Raw genomic sequence first — 15,852 nt, forward strand, 5'->3', positions numbered from 1 at the left:
TTCTTATAACTGCCAACTTTGTGTGGACATTTGCATAGCACATACTGCTTAATATGTTTACATTAAGATGGACATATTGATGACTGCCTTTTTAATGTGAACGGATGGTTTTTTTCTGCTTTTCTCTCACCCCTATTTTTATATTTTTCTTTGGGTTTTGGTTTTCTTTTTGTTTTGGCAAACTTTGTTATTATATATATAAACAAATACTAACAGCACTTGTAACTAAGACCTTGCACTTCGCTTCGCTTATTTCCTCCTCCCTTCCAACCTACTGTATTTGCCTTTCGCGTGGCGTCTTTTAAGATTGTAAGCTTCCCGGCAGATCCGTGGGCTGCTCTGAAAACATTTTTGGGCTGATGGGAGGGATAAAAAATAAAAAAACCACGACCAAATGCAGCCTGCTCCTATAATCCGACGGGCCTGTTGAGCGACAAATCCCCTTGCTAGAACGCTGCCGGTGCCAAGAGGTCGCAAAAATAAAATAAAAATAAAAATAAAAAAATCCACAGAAAGGAATAACAACAACACGGACCTCCTCTACAGGATAATACAAGATGTGAAACATTTAGGCATTGTTAAGTGATGGCTAAATGCCCCTTCGCGCCACCGGCCGAGCAGGGAGGAAGCACATGTGTTCCCTAAGGGATCTTGTGGACCGATCCCTTCGGACCCTCTTGGCTTCGGGGTCCCTCGCTCCCTTTCGCCGCCGTCCTCCCCGCCCCCCGGGCGAGCGGCTGTCTCTCCCCGGGGAATGGCATCCACACGGCGCGCATTCCTGAGCCGGCGGAGGGGCTGCTGGGACTTGTTTTTGGCTCAGAGGGCGAATTCCTCCATTCAAACGCCAGTGTGCAAATCTGCCCTTGCCTGCCTATAGCCCGGCCCCCTTTCCGGCCCGGGACCAGGCTGGTGACTGGTGACTGCTCCCGCCAGGTGTGCGTGCGTGTGTGTGCAAGGGATGAGTAGGCGAGAGTATGCAGGGGCGAGAGGCGGGCCGGGTGCGGGGCTAAGACGGAAGAAGGCGCGGAGGGAGGCAAAGGGCGCGCGTGGAGCGGGGAAAGTGGACCAACTCCCCCGGCTGCTCCTTCCGGATCGGGAGCTTGCTCCTTGGGATGCCCGATTCCTTGTGGAATTAATGAGCCGCTCAGCTCAAAGGCTCAAGGTGATAGTCCTCATGGTGCACAGAGGAAGCCGGTGAATGAGTGTGCGGGACCGGGCCTGCAGGTACACTTTGTGTGTGATACAATAAGGGTCTCAGGAAACATTCCTGGGTGAGTGTGTGTGGCTGATGGTCCCAAGTCCTACTGCAAAGTATCCTACATGTAAGTATGTAAATCGGAAATATTCGCGTTTCCTTCCTTCTTTTTCAACCCTGCCTCTTATTTCCCTCCGTTGCCCCCCCCCCTTCTGCCTGTTTCTAGATTGTAAACCCCTGGGAACAGAGAAACGGCTAACACCCCTGCATAGAGATTTTTGCATAGAGAATTTTTGCTAACACCCCTGCATAGAGATAGTGTTATTTAAGTAATTGTGCGTGCAGTTATAGATCTACAGTGATGTGAGTGGTATTTAATTTCTGCAGTGAGGCCCAAGATTGCTTGGAATGGCACTCCCCTTGCCCTGAGAGCTTGAACTCTCCACCTTCCTCAATATCGGTGCTAGTAGTATGTGCGTGGGAAGCCACCTGTAATTGATTTTTGTGAAGGAGGAGCATGTCTGCACATGGTCAGATGTATGCTCATTTTAAATTCTCCCAGTGTTGAATCTAGGCTGCGCACACGTTGCCAGCTTAAAATGCAGCTAGGTTGTTCTTTTTTTCTCAGTTTGGATCAAAGCCAGTTTGGAATGAAAGGCATTAAAATGCCGTATGTCATAAGAAATGACAGGATACAGACAGAATAGATATGGATTGTGGCTAATGTTGTGCGTATACTGCTTTTCAAAACCAGCCATGGGAGTGCACTGGATGCAAAATAAGAGGGGTGTGTGTGTGTGCAGAGCCCTAAATTGTGCAGCAAGTCCTATAGACCCCTGGCTTAAATTAAGATTGATTGAATCCTGTAAACTGCTTTTGCCACCTCAGATCCCTCCAATAGCCCACGCTGAGCTGCATCTGGCCATACTGAATATTTGAGCAGTGGCATTACTTAAGGAGGTGGTAAAAATTGAAAATCACTGTGCCACTTTCAAAACAGTTTTCTCCTCCCTTTGATCAACTCAGAGATTTGTGGTGGGCTGGCAGCAGCGATTCTACTGTGTGTACTTTGGACACACAGGAATCCCAGGGAGAGAGATGCGTGAGGACGGAGCAAGAGAAAAAGGGAGCAAGAGAAAAAGGGAGCGGGGGGGGGGGGGGAGCCTGCATGTGTGGAGATGAAAAGAACCATTCTTCATGTCATTAAGAATTAGTTAATGAAACAGAAGGGAAGGAGCTTGCTCTAGAAAATAACACAGGCTTTTGTTGTTCTGTTGCCAGCTGATAATCCACCCTTCCCGGAAAGTGAGATGGCCCACAGATGCATATCATAACTAAAAGGGAGAAATCAGAAGCAGTCGCCAAAGTTGAAGTTTTTATCCTGGGCTGGTGCTACCTGTGATTCTTCAGCATGACAGGTAAGCCAGTAGGGTCAGTGGAGGTGCAACGGGCTGCAGAGCTGATTGGCTTATTTTGAGATTGAAGTTCTGCATGGAAGTTGTGTATGTGTGGCTCAGAGAGACATCCTTCCTCTCCCTCCCTCTCTTAAATATATAACCCCATAAGTCACTTGGGATTTATGGCAGAGAAGCCACTGTAGGAAATACCTGCCCTGGGGGGGGAAGAGGCAAGACCTGCGACTGATGACTCAGCAGGTCATTTGTGTGTCTGAGATTGATGACTCATCCTTGGAATGGCCCTGCCCTGCTTAATCAGCCGGGATGGGGAGAAACAGAGCTACACTTATTCGCATTTAGTTCAAGGAGGGATGGGATTCCCCCCTTTTACTGTCACAGGCAAACTGTAGTTTGTCAGCTTTCTTTAGCTTCAAAGGGAAGCTTTGGTGCTCAATAGCTGCCAGCCTATTGTGCAGCTATTAATACCACAGAATGTGTGTCTAGGATCAGTCAGTGCCATCTCTTTAGCTTATCTTTATCAACCGCCAATGGGCTTATTGAGATGTTAGAACAAAGGAGTGAATGCTGACCTTAATGAATGGATGTAAAAAGTTGTATTACTCAGAACATTGTTCCATAATAAGACCCTCCTGAATCAGACCAAGAACCTTTCGGGTCCAGCATCCTATTTTCCACAGCACCTCATCTGGCTCTTAAAAGATTGCAATGTTGACAATACAGTACCTTGAATTGTTCGTGGTGAAATAATAAATGCTCCTGTCTTGTGTTCATGTGAATGCAGCCTAGAATTCTCCCCACCAGTCGCTGTTCACCCCGCCCCCCCAATCCATTATCCCTGTTTTGTCTAGATACAGTCATACCTCATGTTACGTTTGCTTCATGTTACGTTTTTTCAGGTTGCGTCCCGCGGCGACCTGGAAGTACCAGAAAGGGTTACTTCTGTGTTTCGCCGCTTGCGCATGCGCACAAGCACTAAATCGCCCTTCGCGCATGCGCACAAGTGCCAAATTGCGCTACACACCTGCGCAGATACAGTGCTTCAGGTTCCGGGCTTTTCATGTTGCGAATGGGCCTCCAGAATGGATCCCGTTCGCAACCAGAGGTACCACTGTATTCAGTAATATTGTATGGAGGGCCAGCCCTACCGTTAGGCAGAGAGAGGAGCATAGGAAGTTGCCTTTATATTGAGTTGAGTCACCTGGCTCAGTGTTGTTTACACACTGACTACATGCTGCTGTCTGGGATTTCAGACAGCGAACATTCCCAGCACAAACTGGAGACACCAGAGATTGAACCTGAGGCTTTCTGCATGCAAAGCAGATGCTGTACAAAAAAAACTATATAGTCCATCCTCTCTGAGCTCTGGCTTTCCTGCTGCCTTAGTCAGCGAAACTTGGGGTGCGTCCCCAGTCAGCAGTGGAAACCACCCAGTCTGCTTCTCCTGTGGACAGCGCTGTATGTTTCACATGCTTTGCTTGCCACCCCTAAGCTATCCTGCTGCCCTCTGGTGCTACAGAAGATGCTGTCCCATCACCAGTGTTGAAGTATGATTCAGATGCCTGTCCAATTGGCTCTGATCATGGGATATAAAAGGGGACCCCGTCTTGTGCTTCACCTCAGGAAACAAAATGTCATGGACTGGCCCTCATTGTAAGAAGACTGCAGACCTAGCCGTATTGCTGAATATAAATTCCTTTCACAATCATTTCCTCTTTCCTGGGAAACATAATAAAAATAGAAATAAATTACTTGCACTCCACCCATCTGACTGGGTTGTCCCAGCCCCTCTTCATGGCTTCCAACATAATATAAAAACACAGTGAGATATCAAAATTTTAAAACTTCCCAATACATTCCCGCCTTCAGGTGTCTTCGGAAAGTCGTTTGTTTGTTCATTTCTTTGACTTCTGATGGGAGAGTGATCCACAGGGTGGGTGCCACTACCGAGAAGGCCCTCTGCCTGGTTCCCTGTAACTTTACTTCTTGCAACAAGAGAAATGCCAGAAGGCTCTTGGAGCTGGATCTCAGTCTCCGAGCTGAACTCTGGGGGTGGAGACACTCTTAGGAATTGCAGAGTACTAGTAGTGGCAGCAAAGACATTTCTTAACAAAATTCTCAGTAGCTCAATCCCTTGATCCTCGGAAGAAACTGTGACAATGAAAAGTGCTATAAAACCAATATTAAGTTTGCAGACAGGTCAGCTAGGCCTTTAAGTCAAACAATAAGTTGTGTAAAAGTTCCCTTTTAAGTTACTTAAGGAATTCAGCTCTGTTCATGACTTGGAGCCTACTGGGTACCATATGTCCATTTTATTTATTTATAAAAATATTCATATACAGTGGTACCTTGGTTTACGAACTTAATCTGTTCTGGAAGTCCATTCTTAATCCGAAACCATTCTTAAACCAAGGTGCGCTTTACCTAATGAGGCCTCCCGCCACCGGTGTCCTTCCACTGTTCGGATTCCATTCTTAGACCAAGGTAAAGTTTGTAAACCAGGACACTACTTCCAGTTTTGCGACGTTTGTAAACTGAATCGTTCGTAAACAGGGCTGTTTTTAAGCCGAGGTACCACTGTACCTCTATAGCATAAAAATATCAAAGACCTTTACAGCAATATCAATATATATTAAAGAACCACATTAAAAATTGTAATTGGAGATCATCAGTTTCCAGTTATGGGAAGGTGCTTTCCTGATCATCTGCATAAGCCTGGTGGTATCAAAAAGTTTTCAGGAGGCATTTAAAGATTGAAACAGAAGGCGGCTGCTGGATCTCTATGGGGAGAGCATTCCTCAGGATTGGACTGATAACACTAAAGGCTTGGTTTCTTGTTCTTGCAGACAACACTGGTGTTTGCTGAAAGAGGTTTCCGTGGGAAAGCAAACATTTGACTCTGGGGCTCTGCATTACGTATTTGTTCTAATCTTCAATTTCTTAGAAAAGGCAGGGGAAATGGAGCTCCAGGGAGCTGCAGGTCAGGTTCAGGCCTGCTATTATGAGCAATGTTGATACTGGGCTGCTTTGGCGGCCCTGAGGTTGGGGATTTGCTCCTGTTTGATGGCGTGATGGCAGTTTTGTTCCCTGGAGGGTGCTGACTTTGCCCATGTAAAGATTGCCATTTTTGAGCTTTGGAGGGAGGGAGTGGAGGCAACACTTTGTGGGAAGGTGTTTTGTGTGTGTCCGTATTACCAAACAGTTGGGGATGTCTACTTGTCCTTGAGCGATCAGATTTATCAACTTGGTTCCTTTGGGGGGGGGCTTTAAATGCTCTCACATTCCTGCTGGTTTGGCTTGCCAGTTGATGGCAACAGTGCTCTGGTTTGCCTTAAGGTGGGCAGTGCCAGAGAAGGCGAGGCTCCTGCTTCTTCTGCACAAGGTCCACTTTTGTGAATGCCAGCTGCTTGGAGTCACACCTGGGGAGGAGAGTGTTCATGCAATCAGGTCTGACATCCCATAAGCATCAGGGTGTGGCCTCTGTGAGAGCAGGATGCTGGACCAGGTGGGCCATTGGCCCTGATCCAGCAGGGCTCTCCTTATGGTCTCAGCATGTTTTTATCTGTTACGTAGCATTATCAATACACATGGTGGTTTATAGACTAAAATTGAGACACCTGCTTAAAAAAATTTCCATAAGTGTGCAGAGGAGGAAGAGCAGGGTGTCCTTTTAGTAATTAAATGTCAATGCATGGCAAAAAAGGGGAAAATATGAAATGCATCAGCACCTGAAGAGGATAAACAAGGATATGCTAATCTATTTATATCAGGCATGTCCAAAGTCTTCAGGCATGTTCACTTCATCAAATCTGGCCCTCTTTAAAAAAAAGTTTGGGCACCCTGATTTATATAGATACAAATTTAGTAATCATTTACTATAATTTCATGGTGTCATGTTGAGTTGGAAGGGACCATGGGGGTTATCTAGTCCAGTCCCCTGCAATGCAGGGATCTTTTGCCGAACACGGGGCTGAAACCCACAATCCTGGGATTAAAAGTCTCATGCTCTACCGACTGAGCTATACATCTCGCCATAGTGAGGAAGATTGTGGCCAGGTGTCCTGTGTGCCTGTTTGGTCTGCCACTCAGGTGCTCCCTGTTGCTGATGGGCAATTTCAAGGTTCTGCTCTCCCTTATAATTCATTGTTTTCCCACTGGACTTGTCCTCTGATCGCCCTTCAGATAGAGGATTGTCTTTTGGAAATTAGGGCAGATGGCCACCGTAGGCAATAGTAACAAAGATGAATGGGAGCAAATGCAGTTCTTTCTGTTTAGTTCTCAGGTGGAAATGAGAACAAAAGGGTTAACCCAGCCTTCCCTCAACCTGATCCCTCCAGATGTTTTGGACACATAACACAATGGGAGTTTTTGGCTCTATGGCACCAGGTTGGAGATGGTTGCCTTCTTTGTGGGCTTTGAGAAGGGACTTGAAAGATGCTAAAGAGGAGACATTGTAAAGTCCTTTTGGCAGGGAGATTATCTCTGTTGCTTCTGGGCAACTTCCAGACCATCAATAGTGTGTAGGAGGAAATCAGTCAGATGCTGGAAATTTAGGTTTTTGTAATTAAAGTGGTGCAACAAATCTACTTAAAAACAAATAAAAAACCCAGATGTCTTGCAATTAGGAAACTGATGAGAAAAAACACTAAGAAGTGCGAGTTAAATGATTCCAAGGAAGTCAGAATGAATACTCGCTGTGGTATAACCACCCCACAAACAAATTGGACCTCATGCTCAATAAACAGCAAGCAAGTTGGGATGAATGCTGAATAAACTGGTTTGTCTGGAGGAGCATCTGGTCACTACAGCAGCAGCAGCAACAGCTTTGTTGCTTCTTCCTTTGGGTTTGGTTTTGCAGTCAAATGTTGCTTGGAGGCTGTCACTATTTTCAGGTGAGATTCAGTCCACATACCAGCAAATTCAGGTTGTGTAGTTGCGGTTCCCCAAAAGGTCAGACTCCCCCCCCCCCCCAGTAAGGAAGGTGATGAGTGAATGCTCTGGAAAACATGGAATATTATTCGCTTTGATGCAGCAACATTTAACCTCTGTGCTAGCAAGTAACAATGAATGCTTGGTAAATTGGCTGCCTGGAAGAACCCCAAGAACTGGTGTCATGTCCAATGCCAATTCCTTCATTATCCATGCCCATACTTTTTCTATATTGCATACATAAGAGCACATCACTGCTCTCCCTGTAAATGAAAGGAGAACAACAAACAGACATGTGCTTCCATGTTGTCCTAAGGCTGGCATTCTCCATTCACCCAGGAGCGTGCTCTGAAAGGGTGGGAAATAGGCATCCTGATTGTGAGTACGAAAGACTGGCTGAAAGCTCATCAAGGGGAAACGGGTTCATTTTTTTTAAAAAAATATTTTTATTAAGCAATTTCAACATAACAAATTATCAAACCATATAATCACACACATTATTTCCCCCCTGTTTTCCACCTCCCTTCCATCCCTCCTGCCCCCCACCAGGGACTTCCCTCAGCTCCTCTCTCTGATTTCTCTGCATGTTATGAAATTATACATATCCTTGTGTTGTCTATCTATCATGTTATCAACCAATAAATTTGTGTATATTTATTCAAAACATGCCAAGGAGTCCAATTCATTCTGTTGTCTTTTTAGATAATTTGTAAAAAGTTCCCATTCTTCCTTAAAGTCACAGTTGTCCCTGTCCTGCAGTTTATGTCAATTTAGCCAGTTCTGCATAGCTCATCAATTTTTCTTGCCACTGCTCTTTCATTGGGATTTCCTCATTCTTCCATCCTTGTGCTATCAAGACTCTTGCCGCTGTTGTAGCATACATAAATAGATTCTTTGTTTTTCTTGGCAGGTCTTGTCCTACAATCCCTAACAAAAATGCTTTTTTTTTTACAAATGTCATTTTAAACATTTTTTTCAATTCATTGTATATCTATTCCCAATTTTTTAAAACTTCTCTACATTCCCTCCACATATGGTAAAAAGTCCCCTCTTTTTCTTTACATTTCCAACATATGTTTGACGAAACGAGTTCAAATTTAATGACCCTGTCTGTGCACCCCTAGGGCCTAAGGAGATAGTAAACGAAAGCCTCTCGGAGGCAGGAGAGGAAGAAGATGCATTGTGGGAAAAGATTGAGAGTGTCCGGCACAAGCTGACCCGCTCTCTGAACCCAGCCAAACTGACTCCATACCTCCGCCAGTGCCGTGTGATTGATGAGCAGGATGAAGAGATGGTGCTGAGTCCCCATCAGTTTCCATGCAAGAGCAATCGGACCGGTGAGAGAAGTTAAGAACTCGCATGGAAGGTACAGCGCTGGGGGTGGAGGCTTGCTTTGTATAAAGCAGTCGTGGCCCAAAGCCCTAATCTAGGAATGGATCCCAGACACATGTCTCTACAGTCCTGGCTTATTGCTTTTATTTATCATGGCTTCACAATGCATTTTAATATGAAAAGAGCTTCTCTCTCTCCCTTTCCTTCTCTCCCCCCCCCCTCTGCCTTACCCACGCAACAATCACTATGATTTATGCTCTTGTTGTTCCCATTTTACAAAATGGGGCTTAAGACTCACGCAGGGAGACGGAGACTGAAATGAAATAGGGCTCAAGCCTTCCGGATCCAGCAGCTTCTGCATGGTTTTTGGGACAGCGGGAGAAGGTTGGAGTAGTATCTTTGGATACTTGAAGCTGCTTGGTTTTTGGTTCGGCTCGCTGCTGATCGTGTGGCACACATTTGAAGAAGAAGAAGAGTTTGGATTTGATATCCCGCCTTTCACTCCCTTTAAGGAGTCTCAAAGCGGCTAACATTCTCCTTTCTCTTCCTCCCCCACAACAAACACTCTGTGAGGTGAGTGGGGCTGAGAGACTTCAAAGAAGTGTGACTGGCCCAAGGTCACCCAGCAGCTGCATGTGGAGGAGCGGAGACTCGAACCCGGTTTCCCAGATTATGAGACTACCGCTCTTAACCACTACACCAAACTGGCTCTCTATTCTATTGTTGTTATTTATTGTCTTCCTCCGCAGGACTCCTCATGGATATCTTGCGAAACCGAGGGAAAAGAGGCTACGAAGCATTCCTAGAATCCCTGGAGTTCTATTACCCTGAGCATTTCACCCAGCTGACGGGGAAGCAGCCAGTTCAGCGTTGCTCAATGATCCTGGGTAAGAAGTTGTGGAAGTCTTCTCCTTTGCAAAGGAGACCAACAGCTTGCTTATGTTAAGCAGGTCAGGGTCGGGTCAGTGCCTGGGAATCACATGCAGGGTGAATGGGCATGTGGTGGCCAACCTGGTGCTTCCGCTGCCTTCGCCACCACCTCTCCCTGCCCCATCCCATTCTTGACAAGCAGCAGTGGTGCCACATCTGGGAAGGCAGGGCAGGAGCAGCACCCCAACTCCCACTCTGTGACGGCCGCAAAGTGTGAAGCAGAGATGTGTGTTTGTGTACTCGCAGTGGGGTGCTTCGGTTGGACTGCATCTTCCTGGCACATGCCCAGTGTATGTTTATAAAGAAACATCTCCACATGTGGCATTGTCTGCTGCTGCAAATGCCAGCCAATGTGTGGTGAACATGTTCGTCCTGTTAATGTGTGATTTGACTGCCCTTGGTTAGAAACATAGCAAGCTGCTGTACACCGAGCTGGAGCGTTGCTCCATTTGGCCTGGTACACAATTCAAAGTGTTGGTGCTGACCTTTAAAGCCTTAAATGGCATCGGCCTAGTATAGCTGAAGGAGTTTCTCCACCCCAATTGTTCAGCCTGGACACTGAGGTCCAGCTCCAAGGGCCTTCTGGCTGTTTCCTCCCTGTGAGAAGTGAGGTTGCAGGGAACCAGGCAGAGGGCCTTCTCGGTAGTGGCGCCCTCCCATCAGATGTCAAGGAAATAAACAACTATCTGACATTTAGAAGACATCTGAAGGCAGCCCTGTTTAGGGAAGTTTTTAATGTCTAATGTTTTATTGTGCTTTTACTATTCTGTTGGGGACCACCCAGAGTGGATGCGGAAACCCAGCCGGATGGGTGGGGTATAAATAATAAATTATTATTAATTATTATTCCTAAACTTCCCTCCACCCCGTGGTCTGCTTGCAAATTGCTGAGGATCTTGGTGGACCACTTAATGATTCTCCTGCCTGTTGCAGTAGTTGTGATGTGCTGTGACAGATGCGGCATGATTTTTAATTGCATTGTTATTGCTGCTTTTATTTCATATGTTGTATTGTATTACAGTGTGAATTCCATAAATACAACATAAAATAAAAATCCATATGGATATTAAATGCACTGTGCCCGCTGTTCACATCTGCTGCTCCCCCTGTTCTTCACAGACACACCATGGGCCACCTGTATGAAGCTTACGGATCACAATTTGTGAACCCCTGGTCTATGTGATTGGTAGCCAACATGACTACCAGTCAGATGTTAACTACAACTCCCAGATGTTAACTACAACTCCCATAACCTTTGGACGTGCTGGCTGGGGCTGATGGGAGTTGTAGTTCACAACCTCTGGAGACTCTCAGGTTGGCCACTCTTGATCTACACCAGTGTTTCCCAACCTTGGGTTGCCAGCTGATTTTGGACTACAACTCCCATCCTCCCTAGCTAGCAAGACCAGGGGTCAGGAATGATGGGAACTGTAGTCCAAAAACAGCTGGAGACCCAAGGTTGGTAAATACTGATTTTTGGGCTGGAGGCTCATCCCAGTGCTACCTGCATATGCTGAACATTGACTCTGGGAATTTTTTTGCAGACAAGACAGGCCCTCTGCTACTGAGCTATGGCCCTTGAGAGTCCATGGGTGATCTGCAAAGCGAGTCCTAGAGTAGACCCACTAACTAACATAGGCCCATTAATTTCAGTGGGTCTACTGTGAGTGGAAACTTGGTTGGCTGTAACCCCCATGTGCCCAGTTTGCTGAGCATCCTCTTGCTTTCCAGATGAGGAGGGCCATGAAGGCCTGACTCAGTTCCTGATCATGGAGGTGAAGAAGATGAGGGCTCAGCGGAGAGCGCAGTTGGAAAAGGAACACGGGCTCCAGGCAAAGAACCGGGCCTTGGAGGAGGAGGGCGCCCAGCTGAAGCAGCAGCTCCAGAAGCTGCAGAAGGTGCAGGAACGTTACCAGAGGTTCCAGGAGGAGTGGGACTCCCACAGCATGGAGCTGCTGAAGCTGAAGGAGGACAACTACATGCTGGCCATGCGCTACACCCACCTGTGCGAGGAGAAGAACGCTGCTGTTCTCCGAAGCCGGGACCTGCAGCTGGGGGTATGGAGAGCAGGGGAGAAGAGAGAGGTGGGATGTATTGGTGAATGCATGCAGGTGTCAACAGGGCAATGGAAACGGGTGTACACACCCAAGATAAACCATGGCTGCTTCCGTGTGCCAGGAATCACTGTGTTAATGATGTACTGCCTGCCTGGATGTAGGTGCTTTGGTTTCATTGGCCCCGGCCTGCTAGCCACTCCTTTATAGGGAAATAGGGGAAAGGTGTCTGAAGGCTGGCCAGCGAGTTGCTTGACTGTTGTCTCATATTTGAAGGTTTAAAAAAGTTTCCCCATAGTAGTGCTTGAGGAAATTAGGCAAAGGAATGCAGCAATTTGGAATGAATGGCACCACCAGTGGATTCTCAGAAACACAGGAGTGTTACCAAGGTACAGTGGTACCTTGGGTTACAGACGCTTCAGGTTACAGATACTTAAGGTTACAGACTGCTAACCCAGAAATAGTACCTCGGGTTAAGAACTTTGCTTCACGATGAGAACAGAAATCATGGCGTGGCGGCAGTGGGAGGCCCCATTAGCTAAAGTGGTACCTCAGGTTAAGAACAGTTTCAGGTTAAGAACGGACCTCTGGAACGAATTAAGTTCTTAACCCGAGGTACCACTGTACCAGGAAAGGGAACGCCTTATATTTTCCAAATGACACTATGTTATAGGGTGTGTGAACTTTCATCATGCAGTCAGTTTTGGAGGACTGGTGTCATAAGAGAATATCCAGGCTGCTGTTTTTGCATGAAGGCCAGAGCATGCATATACTTTAGGAAAAGCCCCAGGTACAAATAAAAGGTTCTGAATTATAGAGAAGTAGCTGTGTTCTCCGGCAAGTCTCATAACACGATAATTCTTAAGCTGATGTTTACTGGGGTAGGGAGAGGTCTGATACCCAGTCAGATTATTTGTCAGTCTTGGACATTTTTGGGATGTAGCCCTTGCTTGCCCTACTCAGAGTAGACCCATTGACGTTGCTAAATGACTAACTCACTGATTTCTATGTGTTTACCTTGAGTATAACTGAGTTGGATACAACCCATTGTGTCTGATCTGGCTGGCAGCAGCTCTCCAGGCCAAGGGTCTATCACAGGCATAGGCAAACTCGGCCCTCCCGCTGTTTGGGGACTACAATTCCCATCATCCCTGACCACTGGTCCTGTTAGCTAGGGATCATGGGAGTTGTAGTCCCAAAACATCTGGAGGGCTGAGTTTGCTTATGCCTGTTCCATCACCTCACCTGATCCTTTGAACTGGAGGCACCTGCGATTGAACCTTCTTCCTTCTGCATGCAAGGCATATGTCTTACCAGGTATAGCATTTCCTGATGTTCCAAATATTCCCAGCCAGCTTTTTCTCACCTTCCAAGTCCCTCCTTGGGAGTTTTGTATTCTCTTGGGCTCCTCTCAAAGCTCTCTCCCCCACTCCCCCTTCAGTTAATTTAGGCATATGTATACACCCTGTTTGCTTTCTGTCTTGTGGTTTCTCTTGTGTTTGTATCCCTCCCCTCTTGTCCTCCCCTCCCTTTTATTATCTCTCCCACTTGTCCCCCTGTAGGGCACGGCCACTGTGGAGTAAGCAACTGTCTGCTATTTTGCTCCGTAAAGCCCTATGCATATTGATGACGCCGTAAAAATGATTGATGGCGGCAGTCCTCGCCTTCCTTGGTTAGATCTGAGCCCTGTAGTTACTTTCACATTTGCTCCAGGAAGGCATTAATACGCAGACCATGGCTAAGGCACTTCTTAATCTTCTCTTTAGTGAACTGAAAAGGGGCTTCGTTTGTGTTTATAGCAGAGCATCTTTTCATGTAGGATGCAAGTATCAGAAAGTGAGGGGCTGCCTCTAGGGTACGTTCGTGTATGTCTGCCTTCACTTATTCGCAATGGAAGATGTATATAACATGCCATTCTTCTTGTAGATTATTTTTATTATTTCCACATTTCCCACTCTGTCCCTAAAGGTTCAGTATAGGATGCCAACAGCAATTTAAATTACGATATTTGACATTTTTTATAGTGGCTCACAGTATTCAAAATGCTTCATGTAAAATAATAAATTATTGTTATTGGGAACCAGGCAGAGGGCCTTCTCGGTAGTGGCACCCACCCTGTGGAATGCCCTCCCAGCAGATGTCAAGGAAATAAACAACTGACTTTCAGAAGACATCTGAAGGCAGCCCTGTTTAGGGAAGTTTTTAATGACTGATGTTTGAATGTATCTTTTGTTGGAAGCCGTCCAGAGTGGCTGGGGAAACCCAGCCAGATGGGTGTTAAAAAAATTATTATTATATCAGTAATTCCCTTAAAACTCCCCAGTTGGGTAAGGTTGGTTTTATCAAATATACCATGGGTAGGGAACTGGATCAGATCGACAGGTTGGACCCAGAATTCCTTCACCTTCTAAGGGCCACTTTGGCAGCTGGGCAGGGCTACTCACCTGTCAATCAGCTGACATGATATGATGTCAGGTGTTCCAACTTTAAACCTGTAGCTTTCAAGAAGATGCTTCCTTTGCAGCCTCTTTAATTCAAGCTGCGTCTGAAAAGAGCCGTCCTTTGTAGCCGTGTCTTGACTTCAAGCTGCGGCTGCAAAGGAAAATCGCTGTAAGTGCACTCCTGATTCTATGTTTCTAGCTGTAATTCTGTACCTTTTGAATGGGGTGTGGTGACCAAAAAAGGTGCCAGCATTAAAAAGCTCTGAAATCTACCGGCAGCTGCAAAACAGGACCTGAGCTGCATCAGTGGTCTTCAAATGATGACTGTCTAGTGGGAAATAAAGAAAACCAGGTGGATGTGGGGAACAGAATGAAGTGTTGAACCCTGAAGAAGAAGAAGCATTTTTGCACTGCAACATTTTATTGCAAGCCCCACTTGTCACCCCATTTTACAGAAGTGGAGGCTGAGGCTGGAGAGAGGAATTTGCCCCAGGCCCTCTGCTGAGCTCATGGCAGAGTCAGGATATGAGCCTAGCAAAACCAGCCCAGATCTGCAATATCAGTGTTGTTGTTGTTGTTTAGTTGTGTCCGACTCTTCGTGACCCCATGCACCAGAGCACGCCAGGCACTCCTGTCTTCCACTGCCTCCCGCAGTTTGGTCAAACTCACGCTGGTAGCTTCAAGAACACTGTCCAACCATCTTGTTCTCCGTCATCCCCTTCTCCTTGTGCCCTCCATCTTTCCCAACATCAGAGTCTTTTCCGGGAGTCTTCTCTTCTCATGAGGTGGCCGCAGCAGTTAAAGAAAGCCTCACGCTTATTTGCTGTTGCTAAAACGTGTGTTCATGTGAAATGGTTTAGTGTGTGTGTGTGTGTGCTCACGAGAGAAATGAAAACTTCTTTATTTGCCCTTCTTGTGATTCATGGGACAGAACGTTGATCTTTTCCACATTTGTTTTAATCAGATAAAGAGTTTGGTGTACTGTGGTTTAAGGATAGCACGTTTCTTGTGTGCTTGTGTGCTTGCATGCAAGGCAAGCTTAGGATTTCCCCCTTGTTGCTTAGAATGTAGGTGTGTCATCTGATTGTTTTTTGTGCTCCCAATCACTTCCCAGCTGATGACTCATCAGGAAATTTGTAGGTACTCCAGTGAGATAAAAACATGAATGGGCCTTTAATTGACCTTGTAAGGCCACTTAGGAGATGCTGGTTAGAAAGTGGAAGCTTAAACGGTTGGGTGATAAAGCCACATCCTAAGGAGTCTTATCACTCCAAATACCTGAAGGAGTTTATGGGGCTGCAGCTTGGTCACCTGGCTTTCACCTTGAGCAACTGACATACCTCTTTCCTCTCTCCGAGACAGGAGAGTTTCACTATGAGCTAATCTGTTCTGATCTGATTTTACTTATCTGGAATAACCGCAGTGCTGCTTTAGTCTTCTGGTTCCTGGGATTCTTGCCACAGAGCTCTTACTCACTGTTGCCCTGCGGTATCATCTTCATCTTCATTCCTGGGTTTACTTAAACTGCTCCTCCCTGTTTACCTGTATCCTGTACT

At 46.2% G+C, this 15,852-nt stretch overlaps 1 protein-coding gene across 5 annotated transcripts in view; it reads left to right on the top strand.

Moving 5' to 3' along the window:
- The first annotated feature begins 804 nt into the window (after positions 1-804).
- Positions 805-15,852, top strand: part of CARD10 (caspase recruitment domain family member 10) — a 49,047-nt gene continuing 33,999 nt past the window's right edge. For 2 of the 5 annotated variants that reach the window (XM_028746149.2, XM_028746154.2), the window contains exons 1-4: positions 940-1,322; positions 8,664-8,876; positions 9,621-9,758; positions 11,533-11,858. In XM_028746149.2, the coding sequence (XP_028601982.2) occupies positions 1,289-1,322; positions 8,664-8,876; positions 9,621-9,758; positions 11,533-11,858 (711 nt within the window). In that variant the 5' untranslated portion in view covers positions 940-1,288. The other 3 variants (XM_028746153.2, XM_028746150.2, XM_028746155.2) reach the window with 3 other exon arrangements.

Source organism: Podarcis muralis, chromosome 10 (genome assembly GCF_964188315.1).
Source record: "Podarcis muralis chromosome 10, rPodMur119.hap1.1, whole genome shotgun sequence".
NCBI lineage: Eukaryota > Metazoa > Chordata > Lepidosauria > Squamata > Lacertidae > Podarcis > Podarcis muralis.